Here is a 27,436-nt window from a genome sequence, read left to right as displayed (position 1 = left end):
CTAGCCATAGGATCGAGACGATAACATAAAGATACAATCTTAGTCCATTGGAAACCTTATTAGGGAAATTGTTTAACCATAAGCATAGTGAAAGATTTATTGATCACTAATTTGGACATTAATTAAGAAGAGAACTCTCTTTGTACAAGACCTGAATGACAACTTTATGAATAAAAGATTTTAACTTTTTAATAATGTGTGATTTTTTTAAGCATTTAGATTGAATGGACAACGAAATTACGGAAGTATATTCCTGCGAAGCATTCGCGGCTTGGCCCAATTCTCAATCCTGGGCGAGTACCAATGGACTCACTGCTTTGACTGAATAGAAGACCAGGATCCAATCCAATCCACACAACACACATGCACCTTTATTCACGATATTGTTAGCCTCCTTTGCTAGGAGATTCTGAATTGCATGTGGAGGTGTATGAGAACATGATATTGTTTATGCTAGTTGATAATTCTATTAGTTGGCATGTGATGAATCACCACCCAAACCCTTAGGGTTGGTCAGGAATACGAGAAGAGCGAAGACGGCCCCGTTGGTAGGTCCATCTTGAGGCTAAACCCATGGATTTGGGCAAGTGCGTATGGGCGACAGTAGTTAGACTACATGGGTCGCTCATACCCGATGTCGTTCCGCCACGTACTTGCCTCTCATATGGTCTAGTCTATTGGCTGACCAACCTTGTATGTTAACCATGTTTGCTCACATATGTATGAAACTTGGAATACCTTACAACCGTTGTAGCCCATCAATAACCAAATTGAAACTAATCCACCACCTCGTGAGCCGGGAATGGTGGAATGGGACACTGTGTCCGAGCTGTCGGCCTACGCTGGGGTGACGCACCTCCCCATAGTGACCGCAAGCGATCCCTTCTTCTTGGCACTCCCCATGTGCTTGAAGTCGGGGATGGGGGACCCGACGGGATCAAGGATCGCGATGCTCGGGCCTCGCACGTTGAGGGGTCTTGGCACCACAACCAGTTCAGCGCATTTGATACGTAGGGTGTATCAGTTTCCCTAACCTGCTAGATGAATGGACTTAACTAAGAACTCGGCTAACACGACCACATTGCATCGCACTAGTCAGGGTGGCAACTCGGCAGTCGAGGTCGCTATGAGGGAGTATTGGTCATACACGATCGTTAGATGGAGTCGCTCGAAGGAGAGTTGTGGCAAGGGCATGCATCATATCATCCGTTATGCATGCGCATTAATAAGATTAGTCAGGTGTTTATGATTGATTGTTTTTCATTAAATTCATATTATAACTAATGCTTGTTACAACTTAAAACTAATAGTACACACTGAGTTGATCACTCATTCCCACTCTAGGATGGTGTTTTAAAACACCAACTAGACTCTTCAATAACTGCAGGTAGCGATAAGTTCGAGGAGCCTGACAGCGTAAGCCTTGACGAGGAGGATGAGCTGTCTTATTTCCAGCTAATGAGCGACTCTCCATTGGCCTGATAGGCAGGACCTGGATCACTGAGCAGTGGGCTCAGTTTTATTCTTTTTGAACATATTATTCTTTTTGTAGTTTTGTTGGGTAACGCCTTGTACGACCCGTTTATATTTTTAGACCTGTATATATACTATATCTCTTTCATTTCAGTAACTTGTGTGGTTGTGCTTCATGTTCCAGAAAATTCTAAGCTGCGCATTTAAACCTGATTAAACGCATATTAATGAAAATCAGTTATAAATGATACTCAGGAACTCGGGAGTCGAGTGTATGCACGACCCCCAATTTCCAGGGTGTTACAATTACATTAGGCTTCGATATACTTAGGCAAACTTAGACAAAACTCAATATACTTTTTTAAGCCATAAAACACTTCCATGGATATGGAATCAAAATTAATTAATGAGTTTTTACCTTTTGAGTTGTTGGGCAATGTAGTGTCACCAGGAAGTGAATTGCTTGGTTACAGGAATTCCCTTAACCCATGATATGGCTCAAATGAATAAAATAAATAAATAAATACAATCATTACTTTGGTAAGGTAATTTTTTTCTTTTAATCATAGTTTTTTTATTGACATGTACAAATGATACTTTTTTAGAAGGTTTTAAATTTTTGTAATCCTAGAATTTATAACTATCCTAATGTGCTAAGTTTGTATTATTAAATTCCAACTATTTCCACTGGTATGGCCCGCCTAAGTTTTATGTTTTCCAAACTTCTTATGTTAAGTAAAAGAATATGGGGTGGGAATAATGGATGGCTTGGATGTCAACCTTCATGCATTGAGTTGTTAATGTAGAAACATTTGTATTGGATCCATCCTAATGCATCATCAAAATAAGCCGATCCATGTATGTACATGCATGAAGCATTGTCTATATGCATATCCAAGTGTGCAATCCAATGCATAGGATCCCATGAATTCTCTTCCATGGGCCAATCACAAGCGTTCGCGCTCAACTCATTATATATTTGTTTAATCATTATATATTTGTCTAATCAATGAAAGGATTTTTTTTATTTTTTATTTTTAAAAAAAAAAACCCAAACCTATCCATGTTTGGATATTTCCTCTTATATGCCATGTTAGGATGTATGTAGTTTTCTTATTTTAAACTATCATGCATATTTTCTTTTACATATTGTTTTAAAGCCTATTGCACCATATCTGACACTCTAAATTAATCAAATCAAAATAAACTTAAATTATAAATTTTATAAAATAATGCATATAATGATTTTAAAATTAATTATCTGATCAAAATTATTTACAAAAACAAATTTAGCTAACCATATTGATCGATTATCTAATTTCTAATATAAGGTTATAAATCCTTTATTAAGAATTTTAGTTCTAAGAAATATTTAGATTAAACAACTGACTCACTATAATTTACTTAAAAGGGTTCACATATCTATAAATTGAAGTAATTCATTAAATCCTCATTAGGACCTCATATCTTTTTAAAGTCCAAGGATAAGCTTAGCAACGATAAAAAGTACAAGCCAAAGCTAGATGAAAAAATTCAAATTAACCTTCGATATTTAGTTAATGGAAACACATCCACATACCTACAAGCGTGACTTACTCGCTAGCTATGAGCATGGGGTCTTTACTCTTGCCCTTGTGGTACACTCACAAGAGTTTCAGCACCAGGGTAAGGGTTGAGTACCCATAGGTGGTGAAATTTCCCCGGCACGGGGTCTTTACTCTTTACTCTTGCCCTTATGGTAGGCTCACAAGAGTTTCAACATAGGTCAAGGGTTCAAGTACCCATAGGTGGTGAAATTCCTATGGGAAAAGTCACACTTTGTATAGTTATTGGGCTCGTCACACTTTGTATGCTAGTTAGCCATGATAATATTTTAATTCTACTCAGAACTAAATAAGTTAGGTGATAAACTTATTTCACATCAAACTTGCTAGGTTTTATTTTTTAATTTTACAAAAATCTTGAAAGTCTTTCAATCAAATCCATCTCAATCAAATCTATTCAATTAATGCACAATAACAAAACATTAGTAATTAAAAAAAAATTAAAAAAAATGGAAGTTATCAGATCAAAAGGGCATACATTTTCACACACAGTGGGGACCATGATAAGGTTGTGATCACCAACCAATCTGATCTGAAAATGCAGTACACCTTAGTTAGATGCAGTCATCTCACAACAGAAATTCTTGATGATCTCTCTTTCTACAGGTTTGTCTCAATGACTGTTTAAACACATGCCATTGATGCTCTTAGGCTGTGGACCAATCTGCGGTTCTAGTTTCTTCCGCACGTTTTTACCTTTTCCAAAGCTGTTTTTTAAATTATTTAGGATTAACAAACACAAATGCAAAGGCAACTCGCACTAAGAAAGATAAGAAGCAATATGCTCCATACGTGCCAAAAATCGTGCACGTGTGTAAGATCCAAGCCATTCTATAGCTGGGCCCCACTGTGAACATATCATGGATGAAAAATCAGGCCAGTCCCCTTCACAGTTAGGTTGCACACGTGAGTCTAATACAAATGGTTGTTCCATCTTTTTTTAATCTTTTGCACGCTTATCCATCACTCAATGAATGGATAAGTGTGATTTTCTGATCATGGAATGTTATCAATGGGGCCCACCTTATGGATGGATCAGATCTCGCACAAGGTTAGTGTTCGCAATGTAATGCTGCGAATTGCCTCGTGGAGGGAACCATCTTGTCCTGTTTTTTTGAATTTTAATTATTATTTATTTATAAATAAATAAAAGAAATGGCATGGGAAAGATGGAAATTTTCACCTTGACTAAAAACCCATTTCCCAAGATAGAAAAATGTGTGCACACGTGTATATTATATCCCTGGCTTTGGTTTACTACAAGATAGAAAAACAAGCTCACGTGCAACACTGGTACTTGCATGGTTGTCTCAAATGCAAGTGTGTCAGGGGAATATGAGACTAACCTTGGATTCCATCATTCCAATTATAATCTATTAGTGGGCCCCACATCAAATGTCCTTCTTGAGGGAGTCTTTCTCATGAGTACCCATGCATCCGTTGATTTTTCTAATCTGAGATTAGCAAGTGGGCCACTAATTTAAGGTTGATTGTCTTGTGGTTTGTGTTGAATAAGATGCAGAGGGCTGTGGTACTTAGACTTATCTTAAACTAATGACCTGCACATGATATGTTATAATAGCTGCTTGTTAGCTTAAGTGGAATTATGAGCCAGAATCCAATGATGGCTCATCACCATTTTAAGATGTGGTGACTCATTCTCTTCACACGTGGCAGTTGTGCATGTCTATCCAGACCATCCAAATTGTGGAGTACATTGTGGATGGATCATATTTCTAAAACCACACCCATAGATGAATCATAACCTTCCATTTGATAGCTATCAAATGGATGGGAGCGTGTAGAACACTCAAGCTCTTTGGGCCCACCATGTTTTCTATTTGCGATAGAATGAATAATGGAGATGGGATGCCAACCATAGCTTTGTGTCTATGCTTTTAATGGGAAGATATTTTAAGACGTCAGGATATTTTGAAAACTGAAAATTGTAATTGCTAAATTTCACTAAAAAGATACATAAGTTAATTTTGTAATTTTTAATTCTTTTATTTTAATCCATCTTTTCTTTAGAACGCATTTGTGGCCGCCATAATGATAGTATGAAATTCACTTTGTAAATCTAGAACTCCACGGTAGTAAAGGCGATGTATGATGCAGAAAATTGGGCTCCTTGAAATAATGCCAAGGACTCGCTCACCAAACGAATACATAAAGTGGGTCAATGGTTAACATTCAAATCATATCTCGGAATGGTGGGTTTTATCTCTTGAATGGCTTCGATAACACCCACATACATGGCCAACTAGGAGTGAGTATTCCTTTGGAACCATGAGGATTAAAATACCTTGTATCTGATACATCTTTTTTTTTTTTTTTCCAGTGAGTACACTTTTAAATATCTAAACCGTTAATACAATTGAAAATATATACTTGAGTAGGCACTACATCTAACAATAACCTGCCATTCAATTAAATCCTTGCTGAGCTCAGTACTTGAGTGCACCTCGAGGTTAAAAATCAGCTAGATCTACAACCGGATGGACCACACCATACGAAATAGTGTGAATGAAATACCAACCACAGATTTATGTGTGGGTCATCATGTGGTGCATCCTTCCTCAAACCCATTAATCAGGTTTAGCTCACCAAGATAAAGAGAGTATATAAAAATCAACCTGTTAAAAAACTTGAGTAAAATCTTAACCATTGAGTTCACTTGCAGTTGAAATCTTAGCCGCTTCTTATTAATTGAATTTCTCCACTGATTTTACTAAACCCCTCAGTTCATGTGTCCCATCCTAAAACCCAGGTCATCTACTTATCAGTTAAGCAAAACAAGCACAGTGAATTAGAATCCCTGCATGTCGCTCATCCAATGAGTAAACCAGATGGTTTTTGGGTTAGAGAATGTACACTTTGGGGCCCACCCTTGTTAAGTCGATCATTCTCCATTCAGTCGGGTCGGGTTAACTCAGTAAACCTGATTACATCTTCATTGGACTCGACTCGGTATTTAATAATTAAATCAATTACTTCTAAAATAGTTATAAATAATTAAAAGGGAAATGCTCATGTCCAACCAGTTGGATGATGAGTATCCCAAGACTGGATAAATTTTGAGCTAGCAATGAGCCAGGCCTGGGCTAGGTGAAATCAACTTTTTTTACACGCCTGGCCGGTGCGTGGCTAAAATTCCAGGCTCAGATTGCATGATGACCCCAACACTGCATAGCTTGTGGTGGGATTAAATTGGTTCATGTGAGTGCCCTGGAGTAAGTACAAAACCTAATAACTTTCAAACATGTTTTGTGTAGCCCCATCTCTGATAGCGCCATGTGGCCGAATCAAATCCTGCCACGTCCCAATACTCCAAGCTACATGGCAACATGTTGGGGTCACGACACAATCCATGTCCTAAAATTCCAACCCATCCAATAGGTTAGCCTCAACATGATAATCAGCTAGTGCAAAAATCAATTCACACCATTCAACAGGTGAGCCGCACTATATAAAAACAATGGACATACCTGCTGCTACTACGATAACAAAATACAGGTGTGGCCCACCTGATGTATAGATAGGCTGATTTTTTCAAAGGCGATCGTCATAGTGAGGTTAACCATTTAGGGATGTCGCATACACAAAATAGGATGTGGTTGGACAACTAATCAGCCATCCAACTTGTCAGAAACGAGTCCCTCTACTCAAAATCACGTCTATTCCGGGTTGAATCATCTAAGTTCTGAGTCGAGTCACCGAGTCATAGAACCTGATAAACCCAACTCTTTGATATGGTTCCAAATACTGCATAAATTTTTTTCTTTTTAAAAAAAAGACCCTGATACCAGCAGCCCATCAAATAGAGCACAGTCATCAAGATATGAGGAGCATACATTCTCAAAAAAAAAAGAAATGAAAAGATATGCACAATACAACCATTCAAACTCATTGAGCAAATCCAAACAAGCAGCCTCACATGCTTGAATCTCCCATTCTATAAATATAAAAAATACATTGAAACTACAAAACGCATTACCTTGGAACTTTGATGGGGCCGCTCAAAGTTGCTGTGGGTCCCACCTGATCAATCATGGAGCTTTCCGCATTGTGTTCATATTCTAATACACAATTCCATGCAACATGTGTCGTGACATGGCAGAACCTCCGTGACTGAAGAAACTAGAGAAGCTTGACCGGCTGTTGCACTCCGCTTCTCATCATCGCACAAAATTCCTCATAGTTGATCCGTCCATCCTACGGATAAAAGCAAATAAGCATCAATCCATAATTTTGTAATAGAAAGCTTTGAAATTTCAAAAACAGAAACAACTTACATTATCTGCGTCCACCTCTGATATTATTTCCCGGATACTGGCTTCATCACCCATTCCATGTTCCTTCATGGCAACTTCCAATTCATCTCTTGTGATGAACCTGGCAAGGACATTGAGAGGAGAAAGTTACAAAAAAATGGGCATTATACAAACACTGGATTGAAGGAACCGTGTTGGGCCCGACCTAGCAATGGTGGATAACCTTAGGTGATCATCTGTCAGACTCTGCATCTACGCCTAGGTGTTCTGTAATGGTAATGGTGGCTGTAACGGCTAACACCGTTACCTTTACGATACAGGCTGTAACAGCTGTTACGGTCTCCTTTTTCTTTTTTATTTAAAAATAAAAAATAAAAGTTAAAAAAATTAAAAACAAAAAACAAAAAACATGCATCGGCCCTGTAATGAACCATTACACCCACCGTAACCGTTATGGCCCTTACGGCAAGCATAATGAACTGTTACGGATCATTTTTTCCACAACAGCCTTTATGCCTTTTATGACCCCATAACATGTAACGGTTGCCACCATTAACTTCATGTAACAAGGTCCTATCCCCAAAAAGGGAATCTTACATGTCTGTTTCCACTTTTATTAACTAGGAAGAACAATTGTAGGTCTCGGATATAAACAGCTCAAAAAAAAACCCTGATCAAGACAAGTGGGTCCATCTGAGCAGCAGTAAAAATGTGGTGGATCCACTGCAAAGACTTGTAGGTTAAGCTCAACGGCTCAATCTACAACGCATTGTGTGGAGCCCACTATGATGTGTTCATCATATCCAATTCGTCTATCATGCCTGGCCCCTCGTATTCTTGAAGTAAAAAATTGTACCAATCCAGAGACCCCACGCCATTGGGAGCTGCTGGGATTGGCTGGTTATGCAAAACCCATTAAAATCCTTGTGTGTGAGGCCCATCATGTTTTGCATACGCCATCAAACCCATGTAGAACATGCCCCCACCAAGATGAGTGGACACTCCAAAAATCAGGCCATTCCAGAACTCAGGTGGGGCCCGTGAGTTTGGATCCGCATGATTTTTGGGCACCAAGGGAGCTTGCATGATGGATGGATTGGATGTCATGCAAACATCATGGTGGACCCCACACATCATGTAACCTAGAAAGCTTTGCGGTGGACCTAGCCTCAATAGAAATCTGTTGCACGGAGAAAACAGTCACAATGACTGCAATGAGAATGAAAGACTCACCCGCTATGATCTGTATCGAAATATTCAAAGGCTTTGAATAAATGCTCATCTCTTTCCAGTTTGTGTCTATGCATTGTGGCCGTGATGAATTCAATGTAGTCAATTGTCCCATTTCCATCCACATCAGCCTGAAACATGAAACATGGACCAACCATCAGAGCCTTGTGGGTCCAAAGTGGATAAATATCAGATGAGGACAGTCTAGTTTTCATGAGGATTGGTTGTATGTTACAGCATCCATGAGCTGCTTGACTTCAGCCTCAGAGAGCTTAGACCCAAGTCGAGCTAACCCTGACTTCAGTTCTTCGTAGGTGATCGTGCCGCTCTTGTCGGTGTCCATATTCGTGAACATCGCTTTCAGCCCTTGGATTTCTTCTTCAGAGAGATTTTCTGCAATAACCTGAGAGTTCAAGGCATATTGGGATTATAGCAAGTACATGCAAATCAGTATGTCTGCCTAAGGGTCTTTTTCAGATGAACCCAGAATGAGAATGTGGTGGAGCTGTTTTGTGCATCCCACAAAATGCAAATGGCAGTATGTGCTAAATGCTCCTGCCCACAAAAGCAGCCACAAAATGGAAGATGTGATAGCATCATCGCATTCACATTCGAAGGAGCGGCAGCAAAGATCCACAGCTTTTCAACACGTGGAGATACTGGCACCCTCTAAATGTGGGCATATGTGCCAATATGGTATACACGTGCTGAACCCAAGCCATCCATCGGTTTGGCCCAATTATGTTTTTGTCCTGGTTGAAGAATCAGGCCGTTTAAACGTTAGGTAGGTGACACATGCGTTTCAAATGTGGATGGTTGGCCAACATTTTTAACCGTCCATTTTTTCCTATACACCGAGGTCCACCTGAGGAATAGACCAGAAGGGTTCATGAAGGGGCCCACATAATGGACAGCTTGGATCACAAGCTCATGCGGCTCTAAGTTGAGGGGTTCAGATCTACACGTGTAAAATCAGCAAAGTTCACGAATCAGAAACATCTAGCAGTGTACCTTCAATGCAAGCTTTTTGAGTTTATTCATTGCCCTGAATTGCTTCATCCTCGAAAGAACTGCACTGTCTATTGGTTTGTCTGATGCTTCTCCATCATCTTTAATCCATGGGTGCTCTGAGGATCGTCCATCACACCAAACGTACAAGTAAAAGCTTGGTCAAAAGAAACCAAGTATAGAAATTGAATATGTTTAAAAAAGAAAAGTACATACCAAGAATTTGTGCCGAAGTAATTCGCCATTTTGGATCCTGTGTAAGCATCCTCCTGACCAGATCTTTTGCACTGTTGGATATGGTTGGCCATGGGGCACTTTCGAAGTCGATTTCTCCTTGCAAGATAGCATCGAATATTCCCTTTTCCGTTTCTGTGAAAATATCACATCAAGTTAAGAAAAACAAGAAATCCGCTTGATAAAAGTTTCTCCAATCTTGATGGTTGCAATGTTATGGGGCCCTTGACATTTTCCATTCAACCCAACAATGGTATAGGGAGGGCGCACTTTTGGTAACCTGAGCCATTGATCATGCAGGCCACATCAGTGGATGAGACGTGCCCCACTGTCTCCCCTATCGGATGATCCTAGCCATCCAGAAAAAATGGACTTACACTCTATGGCCCACATTTAATGGAATGTGATTGGAAAGTTGTCATCATATGACAGGGAGGATTCTCCGAGGTGCCACCCATTTACCATGGACCCCACCAAATTAACAATTTGGATAACCAAACGGCAAGTCCCACATTAGAGTTTATTGCACCGAGCAAATGCTCTAGTGAACATTGAATATTTCCTCAATGCAGTTTCTCTTAGTAATAAATCGAGTTAAGATTGTCGCCTTTACCAGCCCAAAACGGAGGTACGCCACTAAGAAGAATATACAAAATAACTCCCGCACTCCAAACGTCTATTTCCTTCCCGTAACTACGCCGTAGTACTTCAGGAGCCACGTAGTAGGCACTTCCTACTATATCTCTATAAAGTTTTCCTGAAATGAGTTCCATAGGGTATCAGTCAAAAAGATTCTATACAAGCAGATTATGACAACTCAACCGCATGGTTTCTTCCTGATGCTATTTGAAAATTTCAAATGGGAAGACAAATTGGTTGTTGGCAGCGTTTAGATGCACTATAGAGTCAAACTGCAATTATTGGGTAGGTGGAAAAATCACCAGTTTTAGTATTCATGATAAGGAAATAGTCCTCAAATTGCATTTGGTGCATAGATACAAATATCAATACCATATTGACTGATACAATCGTATCAGCACGAGACAATACGTGGTATAGGGTCGTATCGGCCCCGATACAAAAAAAAATTGACCCCTATCGGCCTATATCGGCTTGTATCGGCCCATATCTGCTGATACGAGATTTATCGGCACCAATACAGGACCAATAAAGGCCAATACACCCATAAAAGCCCAATTTTTATTTTTATTTCATGTCCCCTCTTCCTTTTTTCATTTAAACCATGGAAGAAGCTTAAAAACTCATTTTAGGCTAGATCTAAACCTATTTTGAGATCAAAACAAATTATTTGAATGGGATTCGACAAATCGAAGCGAAATGAACCATTATTGGAAAAATAGGAAAGAAGGGTAAACCTTCACTTTCTTTTTTATATTTTCATCTTCTTTTTGTTATATTTCAATGTAATGGGCCCTAGTTCACCAAATCATACTTAATTTGTGTTCAATTGGGGCCCATTTAGTTGACCTTCAAGAAGTCAAACCAACAAACAACATTCTCATCAAAGAATAGTCCAACACGCCATCATATGCATGTGCAAATTAGAAACGAAAAAAAAAAGAAAAAAAAAAAAGAAAGAAAGAAATAAAAAAGAAGAAGAAAGAAAGAAAGATTGATTCCTGAATATCTTATTATTCTTGTTTATTTTCTTGATATTTTCCTTAATTCTTTGGCTTAAAAAAATTTCTGATCGATACGGGCCAATATGGCCCCGATACCAATACACGATGCCTTATCAAATCATTTTTCTTCAGGACTGATGTGTCAACCAATACCGACATTTGGAACCATGATTTGGGGCCTTCCAAGTCCAACTTGAAAGTGATGCAATTGCAAATTGGAGCCTGGTACGTGAAGATGAATTATGAGGTAATTACGGTTTGATCATTTTCACTTAATTGGACAATTTATTACAATTCAATTCAATTGTGCATCGAAAAGCAATGCATCCAAAAGCAACCTATTAAAGATTTGCATTCTTAAAATGCTGCAAGAAATCGCATAAGAGATCTGACTACTTATTACTTATTGATAGATTCAAATGTACAAAACTGCATAAGCCCATAAAAGTAGCATGTTAACACAGCATAAAGATCACAAACCAGCTGAAATTGGGAAAACTAAAATGCCAAATATGATTGAAAATAGAGGCGGTGTATTATGCCCGACTCAAGAATCTGTACAGTTTGCTCAGGTTCTCAGCTTGTACAAATGGCCATGGTTCAGCGATCCCTGCATATATCATGGGCCCACAATGGATGGCCCTTGCACCAATTCAATTGGTGGCCAATAAATATACAGTAAAGACAGAAAATATAGGAACAATCCAAATTCAACTACACAAGGCAAAAAAATCAACGGTTAGGTTCTTCAAATGCAGGAAGTTTTGGTGCATGCAGCACTAGGGTGGAGTCCGGCATATCAAAGGTTAGGATGGATCACTGAAACATGGCCCCACTTGTCAAAACTTGAGACTCGAGCAAGCAGTACATATCCTCTGGTCCAGTATTTTGTATAAAATTCTCTTAAAGATAGGGGTTTTGAAACGATGTAATTCATGGGATTTGTGGTGTAGTATACCCTTTTTAGAATTAATTACTTACCACATGATTTTCTAAGGGAAGGGATGCTGTATGACTGATAGCAGCAACTTTTAGGTATGGAGAACGAGACAGGACTCTGTGGGTCCCACCATGATGTATGTATTTTATCCATGCCATCCATTCAATTGGCTAGATGATCCTAAGGTATGCTCCGAAAAATGAGGCAGAGATCAAGTGGACAACACCACAGAAATAACATTTAAATGGTTAGCGTTCAATCTCCACTGTTTTCTGAAGTGTGATCCACTTGAGCTTTGAATCTGCCTCATTTTCTGGCCCACACCCTGAAATGATCCTTACTCATGAATGGATGGCATGGACATAATACATATATCATGGAGGGGCAACTCCTCCATTTCAAACGCCTGTGGTAATTACAATTCCCCACATTTATTGCTGATTTTAGAGTAATTACATGAAAATGCATGTAAATACATCCAACCAAACAGGCCAACTCTCCCTCTGAAGTTGAAGTTGAAGAGGTTTTGTAATCCCCATTTAAAGGGGAACGCTCTCCAAGGGGCACGGATTGGGTACTACCCACGAGGATCTATCTAGAGGGCTCTATGGGGCGCACCGTGACATGTTTTATCCACGCCATCCATCCATTTTGATGGATCATTTTAGGGTATGAGTCCAAAAAGGAGGCGGACTAAAGACTCAAGTGGACTACACCATAGGAAATATTAGGGATTGAAAGCTTACCATTGAAAACTTCTTGGGGGCACAAGAGTTTTGGATCAAGCTGATATTTATTTTTTCCATTAATACAGTTTATGTGACCTTATGAATAGGTTGGATGGCAAATAAACATCACGGTGGGCCCTAGGAAGTTTTCAACAGTAGGAATTCAATCCCCAATGCTTCCTGTAGTGGGGTCCACTTGAGCCTTCAATCTACCCACCTTTTTGGCCTCATGACCTAAAATGGTCTTTCAAAATGGATGGACAGTGTGGATAAAATGTAAACATCATGTTAAACCCCCACCAATCCCCTAACACAACCGTCCGTCTCTAGCTAGGCCATGGTGGGCGTAGTACCCAATCTGCACCCCTCTCCAAGGGACAGGGATTTCCTACGGAAATGATCCTGTGTTGGGAAGCTAGGTGAGGCCCACCATGTTGTTTGTTAGAAATCCACCCCATCCATCAGTTTTTTGAGCACATTTTAGGAGATGAGACCAAAAATGAGGTGGATCCAAAACTCAAGTGGGCCACACTAGAGGAAACAATGGGGATTCAATTACGACCATTGAATCATTCGAAATGCCACAAAAGTTATATATTAGACAAAGGTTTCTTGTATTTTCACTTCATCCTAGTGGTAATGACCTTATAAACAGTTTTGATGGCATATAAACATAAGGTGTAGCCCAAGAAGGTTTTAATGCAGGCATTTCTTTACCCAGTTTTCCCTCTCATGTGGCCCACTTGAGCTTTAGATCCACTGGATTTTTGGTCTCATTTCTTAAAATAATATGGTAAAAGGATGGAAAGGAGATTTCTTGCAAACATCACAGTGTGCCCATCTAACTTCCTAACATAGGAGCTTTGTGCGAAAGGCTTTCGCGGGAAATCCGCGTCCCTCAGGGGAGCCGATTAGGTGAGGACCCGGCCTCACCCAAGACAGTGTGACCCTTACAATGGGCCCACCTTGTTGTATGTATTACGTATCCACGCCGTCCATCCATTTTTCCAAGTCATTTTAAGGTATTTTCCCAAAAATGAAGCAGATCCAATTATCAGGTGGACTATATGACGCAGGGAAGGACGTGAGGTCAGGCACCGTCTTCCTCAAAAGGATAATTATTCCGAATCCACAGAACTTCTCTGGACTCCTCACAGAGACTTCTCGAATCCATGAGGAAAGTAAGCAGAAAATAGAAATAAATTCTAATAAATCCGAAATTGATTAATGAATATAATCGTCTAATGTGTCTCCTTATACCATTAATAAAAAAAAAAAAAAAAAACTAAAATTCGTAATTACCAAAAATAGCAAAATTCTAACTCTAATAAAAGTCCTAATTCTAATAAAACTCTTCTAATGCCTAATTTCTAAAAATAAAAATTCCAAATAAACTTTCACTAGAAGAGTCCTATAATATAATTAAACGTTATTTCTAAAAGGGAAGAAAATCTAAAACTATAAAAATAGAAAAAAAAAAAAAAAAAAAAAAAAACATTAAAATAAAAAATCGGAATTACTAAAAATAGTAAAATTTTCCTAAATTTTCGTTTTTGAGCTCAAAGCGCGCGTTTTCTGACGAAACGGACAGATGCGACCCACTTTGTGGGTCGGTTCACCTCGGATGGCCCGTTTCAGTAAAGATTGATAGGTTGTGCGCCCCGTAACAATACCCGGATCAAAAGTTATGGCCAATTTACGGTCCATCTTCTTTTGGCCCAACCATGCTAGGAACGTATCTGTGACACGTTCTACATCACTATACCATAGGAAACAATAGTGATTGACTATTAATGAGCCACAAAAGTTATCAATTAAGCTTATATGAACTTATCAACAAATTGCATGGCAAATAAACACTAAGAAAACATTGAGGTGCACCCTAAAAAGTTTTTAATGGTAGGGTCTTCAATCACCACCGTTTCCTAGAGCATGCTCGACTTGAGATTTGGATCTTCTTCATATTTGGGGATCATGCACTAAAATGATATAGAGAAACGGATGGACAGTGTGGATACAGAATACATACATCAAGGTGGGAGCAGATTAAGCGAGACCCCGCACTCCCCCAAGATGGTGCGGCCCTTACTGTGGAGCCCACCTTGGTGTATGTATTTTGTATCCACATCATCCATTTGTTTTTCTAGATAATTCTAGGATATTATCCAAAAAATGAAGTAGATCTAATTACCAGCTGGACCATGCCATAGGAAACAGTGGTAATTGAACACCCTACTATTAAAAACTTACTAGGTAGCACCTTAATGTTTCCATATTGTTTATTTTCCATCCAATCGGTTGATAAGGTCACATAAGACTAGATGAAGGAAAATAACAAACATCGACTTGATCCAAAACTTTTGTGACCCATTAATAGTTGATCACCAATGTTTCCTATGGTATGGCCCACCTGGTAATTAGATCTACTTTATTTTTTAGAGAATGCCCTAAAATGATCTTTAAAAAACAGATGAACGGAGTAGATATAGAAATAGAATGCATACATCTAGGTGAGCCCCACTGTCTTGGGTGAGTCTAGGGTCTCACCTAATCCGCTCCCCATCATAATCAAGGTATTCTGTATCGGTAACGATGGCTGTAACGGTCACCACCATTACCGATACGGGTATAAGTCATAACGGTCGATACGGGAGCGCAACGACCGTTACAACCCCTGTAACGGTTGAAAATTTTCTTTTGCCTGAAAAATTCTAAAAAAATCTAGAAAATCAATAATAATGTAAATACTCCAAATATATATTTATTTATTTATTTAACATGGCAGTGTAATGATCCAATCTTTGGTGAGAGTGTTGTATCAGGCTGTCTAGTGAATTTATGAACATGATTATATGTATCTAATGTTTACACATTACAATCAAGCATTGGTACTAGAAATTTTTTTTAAAAAAAAAAAAACACATAAATACTACTTCGATTTTTTGAAAAAAATGACCATCGTTGCTCTTTTTTTTTTTTTTAATGACAAAAGGGTGTCCCCATCCCTTTAAGACAAGATTATTCCCTACGTTGCACGCAATCACCCGCCAACCACGTGCATCGGGTAATCCATGGGGCCTTGGAGCTTCTATTCACTCAAATCACTTCAATCTATAGTTTAAATCTTAAAACTATAGTAATGGTGGTCGAAATCGGATGTAAAATGATCTAGGAGAGTTTTCGGAATGAGGGAAAAAAAAAAAAGGGTGAAATTTTGAAGAGAAAAATAGATTTAAATAGAAAAAAAAAAAAAGTGGTTGTTTTTCAACCGTTACAAGGGTAACGGTTGTTATGCCCTCTAACGGCCTTTATGGCGACTGTAACAATTGAGTCGGTCCTAAAAAAACAATTGTCCCATTTCTCACTCGTATCGCATAACGATCATGGCCACTACCTGTTCTTATTGGCCTTTACAGGTGTATTGTAATTAATACGGGACGCTTTGATCATGATGGCTCACTGTAAGGGCCGCACCATCTTGGGTGAGGCCAGGGTCTCACCTAATCCGCTCCCCTCAAAGGGACTTGAGATTCAAAGGACCCGGATTTCCTGCGAAAGGCTTTCGCAGGAGGTTCCTACACGTGGATGTTATTGGGTCCCACCGTGATGTTTGTCAAAAATTCACCTAGTCCATTCGCTTTTCGAGCTCATTTTAGGACATGTGACAAAAATTAGGTAGATCCAAAACTCAAGTGGGCCACACGAGATGATATTGTAGGGATTCAATGACCAACGTTGAAACATACATATGGCCACAGAAGTTTCGTATCAGGTTAAGTTTTTTGTGTTTTCATTTCATCCAAGTGGGAATGACCTTATAGACAGTTTGGATAGCAAATAAACATCAATTGTGGGGATTCAATGACCAACGTTGAAACATACGTATGGCCACAAAAGTTTCGTATCAAGTTAAGTTTTTTTGTGTTTTCATTTCATCCAAGTGGGAATTATAGACAGTTTGGATAGCAAATAAACATCAAGGTAGAGCCCATGAAGGTTTCAATGGTAGGCATTTCTTTTCCCAATTTTCCCTCTCATGTGGCCCACTTGAGTTTTGGATCCGCCTCATTTTTTGTCATATGTCCTAAAATGAGCTCACAAAATAGATAGACAAGATAGATTTCTCATAAACATCATCGTGGGCCCCACTTAGCATCCCAGTGCAGGAACTTCTTGTGAAAAGAAAGGTCTCATCAAATACCTTCGACAAATCCATGAACCAAGATCTAAACTATGCCATTAACGTGAAAGCGGAAGGACCAGTTGTGGAGCTTTGTTAGCGAAGATGTACGATTTATATAAGAAATGCGCATCCTAGTCGAACTATAAGTAATAGCGCATCCTAGTCTCATCGGTTTACCTGGACCGTGCAATCGATCAATCTGAACCTTCCATTAAGTCTAGAACACATTTCATGTGCTATCATGCAAAAATTGCATTGATCAGATGATCCAATCCATCCTTGATTTGGCGCTTTTTTTTCAATATCGATCCTTAAATCCATGGATAGAATGGTCATGATTGCCGAACAAACGCAATTCTTTAGAATCTTAAGTAATCCATGATGGGCTCTAACAAATAGGTGGATTAAATTGTTGATTGGACCTGTTTTTCTTTAAACAGTCTTGACCATTCATATTGAAAGCATTGATCAAATGGTTAAATATTTGTTAGATTGGCATTATATTTCCATGCTAGCCCATGAAATGTGCTCTGGACCTAATGACCAATCTAGTTTAAATGCATTGGACTAAATGTCTCAATGCAACTAGGACACTATAACTTATAGTGCTTTGCAAAGACTGCACCGTTTCTCACTATATAATAAAATAAACTAAAATGCGATTCACCAAAATCTGGAAAATTAATAGATCTTAGCCCTACAAAAGGGTGCACCCGGTAGAAAATTTTATGCTGCAATTGGATATACCATTGAATTGCAATAATTGGTTCAATAGAGTGGAAATAAACAAATTGCAATTACCTTATCATTCATACTGAAGGACTAGGATCCGAATTGAATTTCTGTTCCTCCCAAGTTGGGCTTGAAAGGTATATAAGTCTAATGTGAGGGCTACTTCATAATCAATCCAATCTAATAGTGCATCCAAACCCAGCCTTACTACAAATGCAGTATGAAAAGCAACACTTACATGGAGCTAAGAGACAGAATTCATTAACTAAATCTAAAGAAGCACTAACAACCTATGAAGAAGTTAAGCAGTTGAATCATCTTGATAATGGAAGGAACCGTTTTCTAAAGAAAGAAAAATAAATAAATAAATAAATAAATAAATAAATGGAAGTTGAGAAAGAAGAGAAAGGAAGGAGATAGAGATTTGGGAGGAATTCTATTTTAGTTATCTAAGATGGATGGCTCGGCTCTCCTTCTATTAATAAACCATAACAAAAATCCAAAAATACCCTATGCAAATAAGAAAATACAAAAATACCATGATGAAACCCCGTGCACTTATACACTATTCGCCACCCTCCTAAGTAGCCCTTTGAACAATCATCTTTCTAACATTACTCAGAATAAATTTTTTTTTTTTTTTTATAAAAAAAAAAAAAAAAAAAAAAAAAAAAACCTCCCTCTCTTTGAGTTTCAGAAGATTGGGACCACACAAAAGTATGAGACTGACTACAATAAAATTGTTGAAAATTAATCATCTTCACTATCCAAGAACATATTTCCAACATAGACATACAGGAGATTGGTATGCATTGTATTTTCTGACTCCCTCCTATGCAGGTCTTGGTACAGATGTCGAGTAGAGCACGAGTATTGGCACTTAGCACCTGACATGCCAACATCCAATAAAACAGAATGTGCGTATGACCTAAGTTTTACTTATTTTCTCAGTATACCTTTTAATCATTGCTACCTCAGGGAATCACCCTAGGCAAGACAATCAGCTAAGAGTCTTGCAACTATACATATGCCACCTTGATGACCAAGACCCAGATGATCACTTAGGATCTAGGGTTCTTGCAACTAGACATATGCAAGCTTGGTGACCAAGACCAGGTGGTCACGTTAGTTTCAAGATGGTCAGTCACACTGGCTCCTCATTATGGGCCAAGGTGACCACCTGGAACCTAAATGACCATCCATGACTAGGGGCAGTGAAAGCCACCCCTAGGGGGGTTAGAATGGTAAAATTTTCCTTTGAATAAGGGAATATGGCATCGGATAAAGGTTTATCAGTCCTCTAAATTTAAGGAAAACTTCTTCCACTTTGTAGATCAATCATATATGAATAAGAAGGTTAAAAAGCTACAATCTCCTAACTGACCTAGAGATCGCGTTGACAACCCAGACCCAAGTGACAGCTTAGGTTCTAGGCGAGTGCATTGGCCCTTATGATGATTATTGACTAGGGTTCTTGCAACTAGACATATGCCACCTTGGTGAGTCGATGACCAAGACTAGGTGGTCACAATGGTTTCAAGGCGGTCAGACACTCTGGCTCCTTGTTATGGGCCAAAGTAACCTGCTGGAACCTAAATGGCCATCAATGATTAGGGGTGGCAAAGACCACCCTTGGAGGGTTAGAATGGTGAACTTTTTTGCTTGGATAAGGGAAAATTGCAGCGGGTGAAAGTCTAACACTCCTCTAAATTTAAGGAAAACTTCATTCTCTTAATCAGACATTAATCCGAAGATAAAAGGATTAGCAATCTCCCAATCGACCTAGAGATCACCTTAACGACCAAGACCTAGGCGATTGCTTTGGATCTAGGTCAACGCTTTGGCCCTTAAGACGATTGCCTAGGGTTCTTACAACCAGTGTTCAAAATATCGATACTATCGGCCGATATTATCGTTATCGGCCCCCGACAAGACGATACCCCGGCGATAACGCTCGGAAGATACCAAAAACGCACGATATCGCCATGCGTATAGGTGAAGGATTAAAAAAATGAATTAGAAAAAAAAAAAAGGAGAAATCGGAGAGTACCCGCGAAGATTGGTGATCAGAGGAGGGCCATTCAACAGGTGAGTACGATATATCTGTGGGGATTTCTCGGAAATTCCGACGAGAAATCGGGCCAGATTGAGGAACCCCTTCCTCCGGAACGAGAATCGTGGCCGCCGCGATCTTTGGAACCTCTGCGTGCGTGAAGGAGAGGAAAACGAAGAAGAAGGGTGCGAAGATGGGGTGAAAAGGGGTTTCGATCGTGCAGTGGGTTACGGAGTACGCTCTTATCGTACTCAGTAAACTCAGTTGGGCCCACCTTTAATGTATGTTGTCTATCCACGCCGTCCATCCGTTTTCCCATATAATTTACGGGGTTGATCCCTAAATTTATGAATTTTAAGGGCCCACCTTTAAGGAGTCACTCTCTCCACTGTTTTCTATGGTGGGGTCCACTCGAGCTCTGGATCTGACCCATTTTTTGGCTCATGCCATAAAATGATCTCTTCAAATGTATAGACGGTGTGGATACAAAAAATACATCGGTGGGACCCACATAAGTTGGCCATGTGGCAATGGGGTCGTCAATGACGGAAACGGATTGGATACCCCCCCTGACACCAGCCCATGGATGGTGGTCGGTGCTCTGTGGGCCCCACCATAATGTATGTATTTCATCCATTCCGTTCATCAATTTTTAAAGATAATTTTATGGCTTTAACCCAAAAACGAGAGGGATATAAATCTCAGGTGGACCACACCACAGGAAAACAATAGTGATTGGATATCCATCATTTAAATCCTCCTAAGGCCCATTGTACTGTTTATTTGACATCAAATCTGTTGATTAGGTCATAAAGAACCAGATGAAGGGAAAAAAACAAATATCAGCTAGATCCAATACTTTTATGGACCCCAAAAAGTTTTTGATGGTCAACGTTCATTCCACACTGTTACTTGTAATGTGGTCCAGTTGATATTGGAATATATCTAATTTTTTGTGTAATATCATAAAATGATCTAGAAAAATAGATGGACGGCATGGATGAAACACATACATCATGGTGGGGCCCACAGAGCACCGACCATCAGCCATTGGCTGGTGGAGTAGCCAATCTGTTTCCGTCAATGACGGGCCACATGGTACGCTCGTACCAAGTAAACTCTGTTGGGCCACCGTGATTGCACGTGGTTTATCCACGCCATCCATCCATTTTTACTGATCATTTTAGGTGTTCAGCCCAAAATTGAACCATATCCACAACTCAAGTGGACCATACCATAGGAAACAGTGGAACTGTTAATTTCCACCGTTGAAACCTTTTTAAGGCCCACAGTGATGTTTATTTGTCATCCAACCAAATATTTATTTTTTCCCTTCATCTGGGTCTTTATGACCCAATCAACAGATTGGATGTCAAATAAACAGTACAGTGGGCCTTAGGAGGATTTTAATGGTGGATATCCAATCATTATTGTTTTCCTATGGTGTGGTCCACATGAGATTATATCCCTATAATTTTTTGTATCAAGCACTAAAATGATCTGTAAAAATGGATAAACGGAATGGATGAAACAAATACATTATGGTGGAGCCCACGGAGCTGAGATGAACTAAAATCACAAATATTAACCTGATTCAAAGCTTTTATGGCCCCACGAATATTTCGACTATGGATGTTCGATCCTTACGTTTTCAGCCCATTTGAAAATTGGATCCTGTTCATTTTTGGCTCCTTGTTCTAAAATGATCTCAAAAAGATGGAGTGGATTACTCACAAACATCACGTTGGGCCCCACTTAAGTTTTCAGCGCCGGAACTTCCTGCAAATGGCCTGCACAGGAAATCCGCGTCCTCGGATTCTCAGGACGCGTAGCCAGACCGGCTACTAAAGTGACGTCACCAAGTTCTGTGGGGCCCACCATGATGTATGTGTTGTATCTACACCGTCCATCCATTTGGCTAGATCATTTTACGGCATGAGACAAAGAATGGGTCAGATCCAAATCTGGAGTGGACCCCACCATAGAAAACAGTGGGGAGAGGGACATCCACTGTTGAAACCCTGATCGTGGGTCCACTATGATGTTTATCTGAGATCCAACCTGTTTATAAGTTAAGACAGACATGAAAAAAGGGGGGGGAAAAAATAACTTTCAGCTTGATCAAAGACTTTTGTGGCCCTTAGAAATTTTTAATGGTGGGCATCACTCTCTCCACTGTTTTCTATGGTGGGGTCCACTCGAGCTTTGGATCTAACTCATTCTTTTTCTCGTGGCCTAAAATGAGATCTTCAAATGGATGGACAGTGTGGATACAACACAGGTGAGGTGATGTGACTTCATGTCCACATCATTGATACGTATATTTCTCAAATTTTACTTCTTCAGTGATTCTCTGTCTTTTCAATGAATTGGTTGTGTTTTCATACATAACTATGATATATTTATAAATATCATGCATCCAATTTAAATATAGTTGCATTAGTTCAGTTAAACATTGCATAGCTTAGGACCCTATACAAAGGAAACTTATTATGTGCATTTTATTTTATTTTTTGAGATGTTATGATTTAAAAGTGTGTATTAAGGGCTTTTTTAACAATCCTCAAAGTTTCATTAAAAAATTCAACCATTTTCCCAATGTTTCCCCATGTTTCCCAAAAAGTGCGATAAATTATGCGATACAAACGATATATCCCGTGCGATAACCGATACTTATCTGTATCCCAGGGGTGCGATACATAGTGCGATACCGATATTTTGAACACTGCTTGCAACCAAACATATGCCATCTTGGTGACCAAGACCAAGTGGTGACAATGGCATCACGGCAGTCGGTCACTCTAGCTCTTCATTATGGGCCAAGGTGATCGGCTAGAACCTAAACAACCATCCATGCCTAGGGAGCCAAAGACCACCCATGGGTGGTTAGAATGATAAAACTTTCCTTTGGATAAGGGAAAATAGCATTGGATGAAGGTTTATCACTCCTATGAATTTAAGGGAAACATCTTCTTTTTGTGGATCAATCAGATATCAATCTGAACATAAAAGGCTAACAATCCAATTGACCTAGACATCACCTCAATGACCCAGATGCAAGTGATCACTTAGGAACTATGCTAGCCCCATGGCCCTAAGGGCCTGTTTGGCCAGGCAGATCCAACGGTATTAGGAGGGATGGGATCGGCAATATCCTCGGATAGGCATGATGAGCCAAACAGATCCGGTGAACTTGTCCCAGGATATGAGCAATCCCATGGATCTTAAGACAATCCACTGACATCACCATCATTACCTTAAAATTGATCCTATCCCTTGGTTGGATGGATTGGAAGGTAAAATCCTGGGATATGCACGGAGTGCCAAACAGACCGAGTGAGCAGGTCCCGGGATATAAGCAATCCCATGGATCTTAAGACAATCCACTAACACCACCATCATTACCTTAAAATTGATCCCATCCCTCCTAATACCATGGGATCTGCCCAGCCAAACAAGCCCTAAAGATGATTGACAAGGGCAAGGTATTCAGTAATGGTAACGGTGGCCATAACGGCCACCATCAGTACCTTTATGTAACACTGTTACGAGGCCATTACAACCTTTCCAGGGGGTGTAACAGGCCATTATGGGGGTCTGGGCAATTTTTATTTTTTTTTATTTTTTGAAAGATAACGATTTCTATATTGACAAGGAGAACGGATTACAAAAGTAGGGGGGAATCAGCCCGCTGAGATAGCGAGCAGATTACCCACCTAAAAAAGACAAGTTACAACCCTTTAGAGAAGTAACATTTGAAGCCCATTCCACCATGAAGAATTTCACCCTATTAACTAGGGAATCTGCTGAATTTGAGACATCCCCAGAGCACCTCCCATTTCTTTCTTCCCAAACTTTCCACCAAATAGCGAGGGGGGCTATTCTCCAAATCTCCTTTCTGTGGTTTCCTAGGTCAGCACCTTGCCAGGCTGAGAGCAAACTCTCTGTGGATTCTGGAAAAGACCAATGAATACCAAAAAGGTGGGGGTCTGGGCAGTTATAGGTCAATTTTTCCATATCAGCCGTTACAACCCTGTAACGTGTAACGGTTGCCACCATAACCTTTATGTAAAGGCTGTTACGGCACACCATAGACTAGGGTTCTTGCAACTAAGCCTATTGTACCTTGGCAACCAAGACCAGGTGGTTGCAACAGTTTCAAGGCAAGTCAATCACTCCATCTCCTCGCTAAGGGCCAAGGTGACTAACCATGACTAGGGGTGGCAAAGACTACCCACCCATGAAGGATTAGAAATAGAATGCTCAATTTTTACTTTAGATAAGGGAAAATGGCAACCGTGAAGGCTTATCAGTCCCTTAAATTTATGGAAAATGCCTTCCCTTTTGCAGATTAATATGATTGGAATTGGACAGTAAAATGCCAGCAATCTCCCATTGACCTAGCAATCAAATGCTCCACAGTTTATTCAATGATCAGATAATATGGGTTAGTGGGACGTTGGCAATTTACGTAAAATGTCGGGTGTTTGGAGAGGTGTGGCAAACAAAACCATAATTACCAATAGAATTCAAGCATGCCTAATTTATCCTGGAGACAGACTAGCTAGAAACTCATTGCAGTATTTGGTTAATTGGGAGCATCTACTGTCATAATGGGCCACATGATCCACAACTCGAGCTGGCTTCTCTTTTTATCACGTTCGTTCCACTACATTATCACTCATCGCAATTCAATACAATAACATATTTTACTTACTACATAGCTACTCTAACGATATTGGATGGGAGGATGGAGGCCTAAACTGATTTATTCCAAAGCTAATTCAAATAATCTAAGTAAATCTTACCGAAGAACAGCACGCCCAAAAATGAAACATCAGGAAATGAATGAAAAAGGAAAGAGTCACAAATTCACATTATAAGAGATTGAGAATGCGAGAAAATCACCTTCCTGGATGAAGACCGACAGCCCGAAATCAGTTGCCTTCAACAGTGCTGCTTCGTCCTTGCTTGACAGCAAGAAGTTCTCAGGCTTGAGATCTCTATGCATCACACCCATAAAATGGCAGATGTGAACGACATTCACAATCGCCCTGCAGATCCCTGCAGCTGCCCGCTCTGAGTAATGCCCCTTGGCGATAATCCGATCGAATAGTTCCCCACCCTCGCACAGCTCCATAACGAGATGCACTGAGTGCTTATCCTCATAAGCCCCCTTGAATTCAACGATGTTCGCCTGGCCCGTCAAATGCTGCATGATCTGAATCTCCCTCTTTATGTCCTCCTTGTCGTTCTTATTAACAAGCTTCCGCTTCGCTATTGACTTGCAAGCATAACGAAGCCCAGTTGAATTCTCAGTACATAGATAAGTCACGCCGAACTGGCCTCTACCCAGTTCCTTTCCAAGCGTGTAGAAGGCCTTCACATCCTCAAAAGGCTTGCCGAGGATTGTATCTGGCATGGGAATGGCCTTGGGTTTTGGAGTGGACAAAGGAGATGGTTTCAACGGCGATGGTGACGCGGGCTGCTGCTGCTGTGGCGGTGGCGGCGGCTGCTGCACATGGCGTCTTTCGGGGTGCTGATGGGTGTGTTGGGCTGGAGGCTTGGGCTGATGAACGGCAACCGGTTCGTAGGGCCTTTGCTGATGCCTCGCGGCACCGGGGACAACTCCTGACCCGTGGCCATTGACATCTCGTTCTGAGACCTTAGGCTTTCCGCAGCATTGGCCCATTTCTAGTGTGACAAGAGCTTTTCCGCCTTCTAGAGATAAATCCAAGTGAAAAATACAATCTTTCCGATGAAATTACCAATCAGAGGAAAAAACCCAAATAAGTATTTGGGAAGATGATGCCGAATTTCAAAAACCCGCGTATTCTAGAGCAATACCAGGTCAAAATTCAATCCTTGTGCAGCAACCGTCGCAAAGAAAGGAAACCCAAACAGGTCTTTGAGAAGATGATGGTGAACTTAAAAAACGCTGCCTTTTCAGGATATGGTCAAGTCAATATCCAGTCCCTCTGCTGAAACTGTCAAAAGGAGAGAGAACCGAGATCAGTATTTGGGTAGATGCAGTAGATTTGAAAACAGAAAAAGGAGAAAGAGCCAACTGATTTGGGAGTTCTAGACAAATCTAGATGAGATTTTTGCTAATGAAAAAACCCAAATCAGAATTTGGAAAGATGGTACTGAATAGCGAAAACCCAACTACCATACAATCTTTCCACTGAAATCATCCAAAATATAGAAGACCCAAATCAGTATTTATGAAGATTTTGGCATTCCCGATGAGATTTTTACTGGTTAGTAGAAACCCAAATCAGGTTTTGGGAATATCTTCATCAGAGAAAAAAAATCCAAATTGGGATTGATTCCCAGAACAGATCTCCACTAATAAGTAAACTAAAATCAAGATTTATAAAAACCAGAGAAAAATTCGAGATTTGGAATATTTATCGGGAGTTTTAGAGACAAACCAAGATGATATTTTTGCAGATGAGAGAAACCCAAATCAGAATTTGGGAGGACAATGTCAATTTGGGATTGAATTTTGGAGAACACCCAGATCAGATTTCAGCTCATAAATCTGATTTCTTTAAGAAAACCCAGGTCAGTTTTTGATGCTCGATTTGGGATTTTTAATAGCTTTCCAGAGAGACAGAACAGAAAGAAATATAGAGAGGATTCAAATAAAGGCAATAAAAACGGCCTAACTGACACGTGTGAAGTAGGCCATCCATTTTCGGGAGCGAATTAGCTGTTAACCGCGTAACACCTTAGTGGGTTTTTCCTTAACTGTGTGGGGCCCATATTGGTGTATTTTTTGTATATCCACGCCGTCCATATGTTTTTACATATCATTTTAGTACGTAATACCAAAAATTAAGAAGATTAAAATTTTATATGGACCACACCATAAGAAACAATAATGAATGACTACTGAAAACTTTTGTGACTTACAAAAGCTTTGGATCTAGATGATATTTTTATTTTCCCTTCATCCATTTCTTCTTAACATTATTAACAGGTTGAATGGAAAATAAACATTATATGAAAACCTTACTATGGGCCCTCTGGAATTTTAATGGTGATGCACTGAATTACCTCTGTTTCCAGTCGTGGTATCCATCTGAGATATGGATCTGCTAAATTTTTGGGTCCTAAAATTGGATGGAGAAACGGATGTACGGCGTGGATATATATAAAATCATCAAAGTGGGCCCCACGGTAAGGATAATACCCACTAATAAAGGTTTTAACCTGGTTACACCGGACGCGGATTGCGTCCAACCCCCGCCCGTCTCTCGCCCCGAACGGGCAGTTCTGTAGGAGGGCCCACCGTGATGTATCTTTTTATCCAAGCCGTCCATCCCTTT

General features: G+C 39.9%; 1 protein-coding gene across 1 annotated transcript; it reads right to left on the bottom strand.

Annotated features, from left to right (window-relative positions):
* Positions 1-6,961: 6,961 nt before the first annotated feature.
* Positions 6,962-26,723, bottom strand: LOC131240173 (calcium-dependent protein kinase 2-like). The gene is made up of 10 exons (XM_058238260.1): positions 26,537-26,723; positions 25,950-26,089; positions 25,011-25,823; positions 10,437-10,580; positions 9,806-9,958; positions 9,593-9,708; positions 8,817-8,984; positions 8,585-8,712; positions 7,373-7,472; positions 6,962-7,292 (listed from the first exon to the last, which is right to left on the bottom strand). Exons 3-10 carry the CDS (start codon positions 25,792-25,794, stop codon positions 7,218-7,220), a joined length of 1,668 nt encoding a protein of 555 aa, XP_058094243.1. The 5' UTR covers positions 25,795-25,823; positions 25,950-26,089; positions 26,537-26,723; the 3' UTR covers positions 6,962-7,217.
* Between the last annotated feature and the right edge of the window lie 713 nt (positions 26,724-27,436).

Source organism: Magnolia sinica, chromosome 1 (assembly GCF_029962835.1).
Source record: "Magnolia sinica isolate HGM2019 chromosome 1, MsV1, whole genome shotgun sequence".
NCBI lineage: Eukaryota > Viridiplantae > Streptophyta > Magnoliopsida > Magnoliales > Magnoliaceae > Magnolia > Magnolia sinica.
The sequence above is the reverse complement of the archived record's forward strand: the minus strand, read 5'-3'. Positions and strand labels throughout refer to the sequence as shown.

Bases quoted from the DNA above. Each gene is read 5' to 3' on its own strand.
- LOC131240173 (XM_058238260.1), bottom strand. From the start codon at position 25,794: ATGGGCCAATGCTGCGGAAAGCCTAAGGTCTCAGAACGAGATGTCAAT. The intron at 9,709-9,805 runs GTATGTACTTTT...GACGATCCTCAG, and splicing joins TACTTCGGCACAAATTCTTG to AGCACCCATGGATTAAAGAT. The intron at 8,985-9,592 runs GTACACTGCTAG...TTGAACTCTCAG, and splicing joins TCAAAAAGCTTGCATTGAAG to GTTATTGCAGAAAATCTCTC.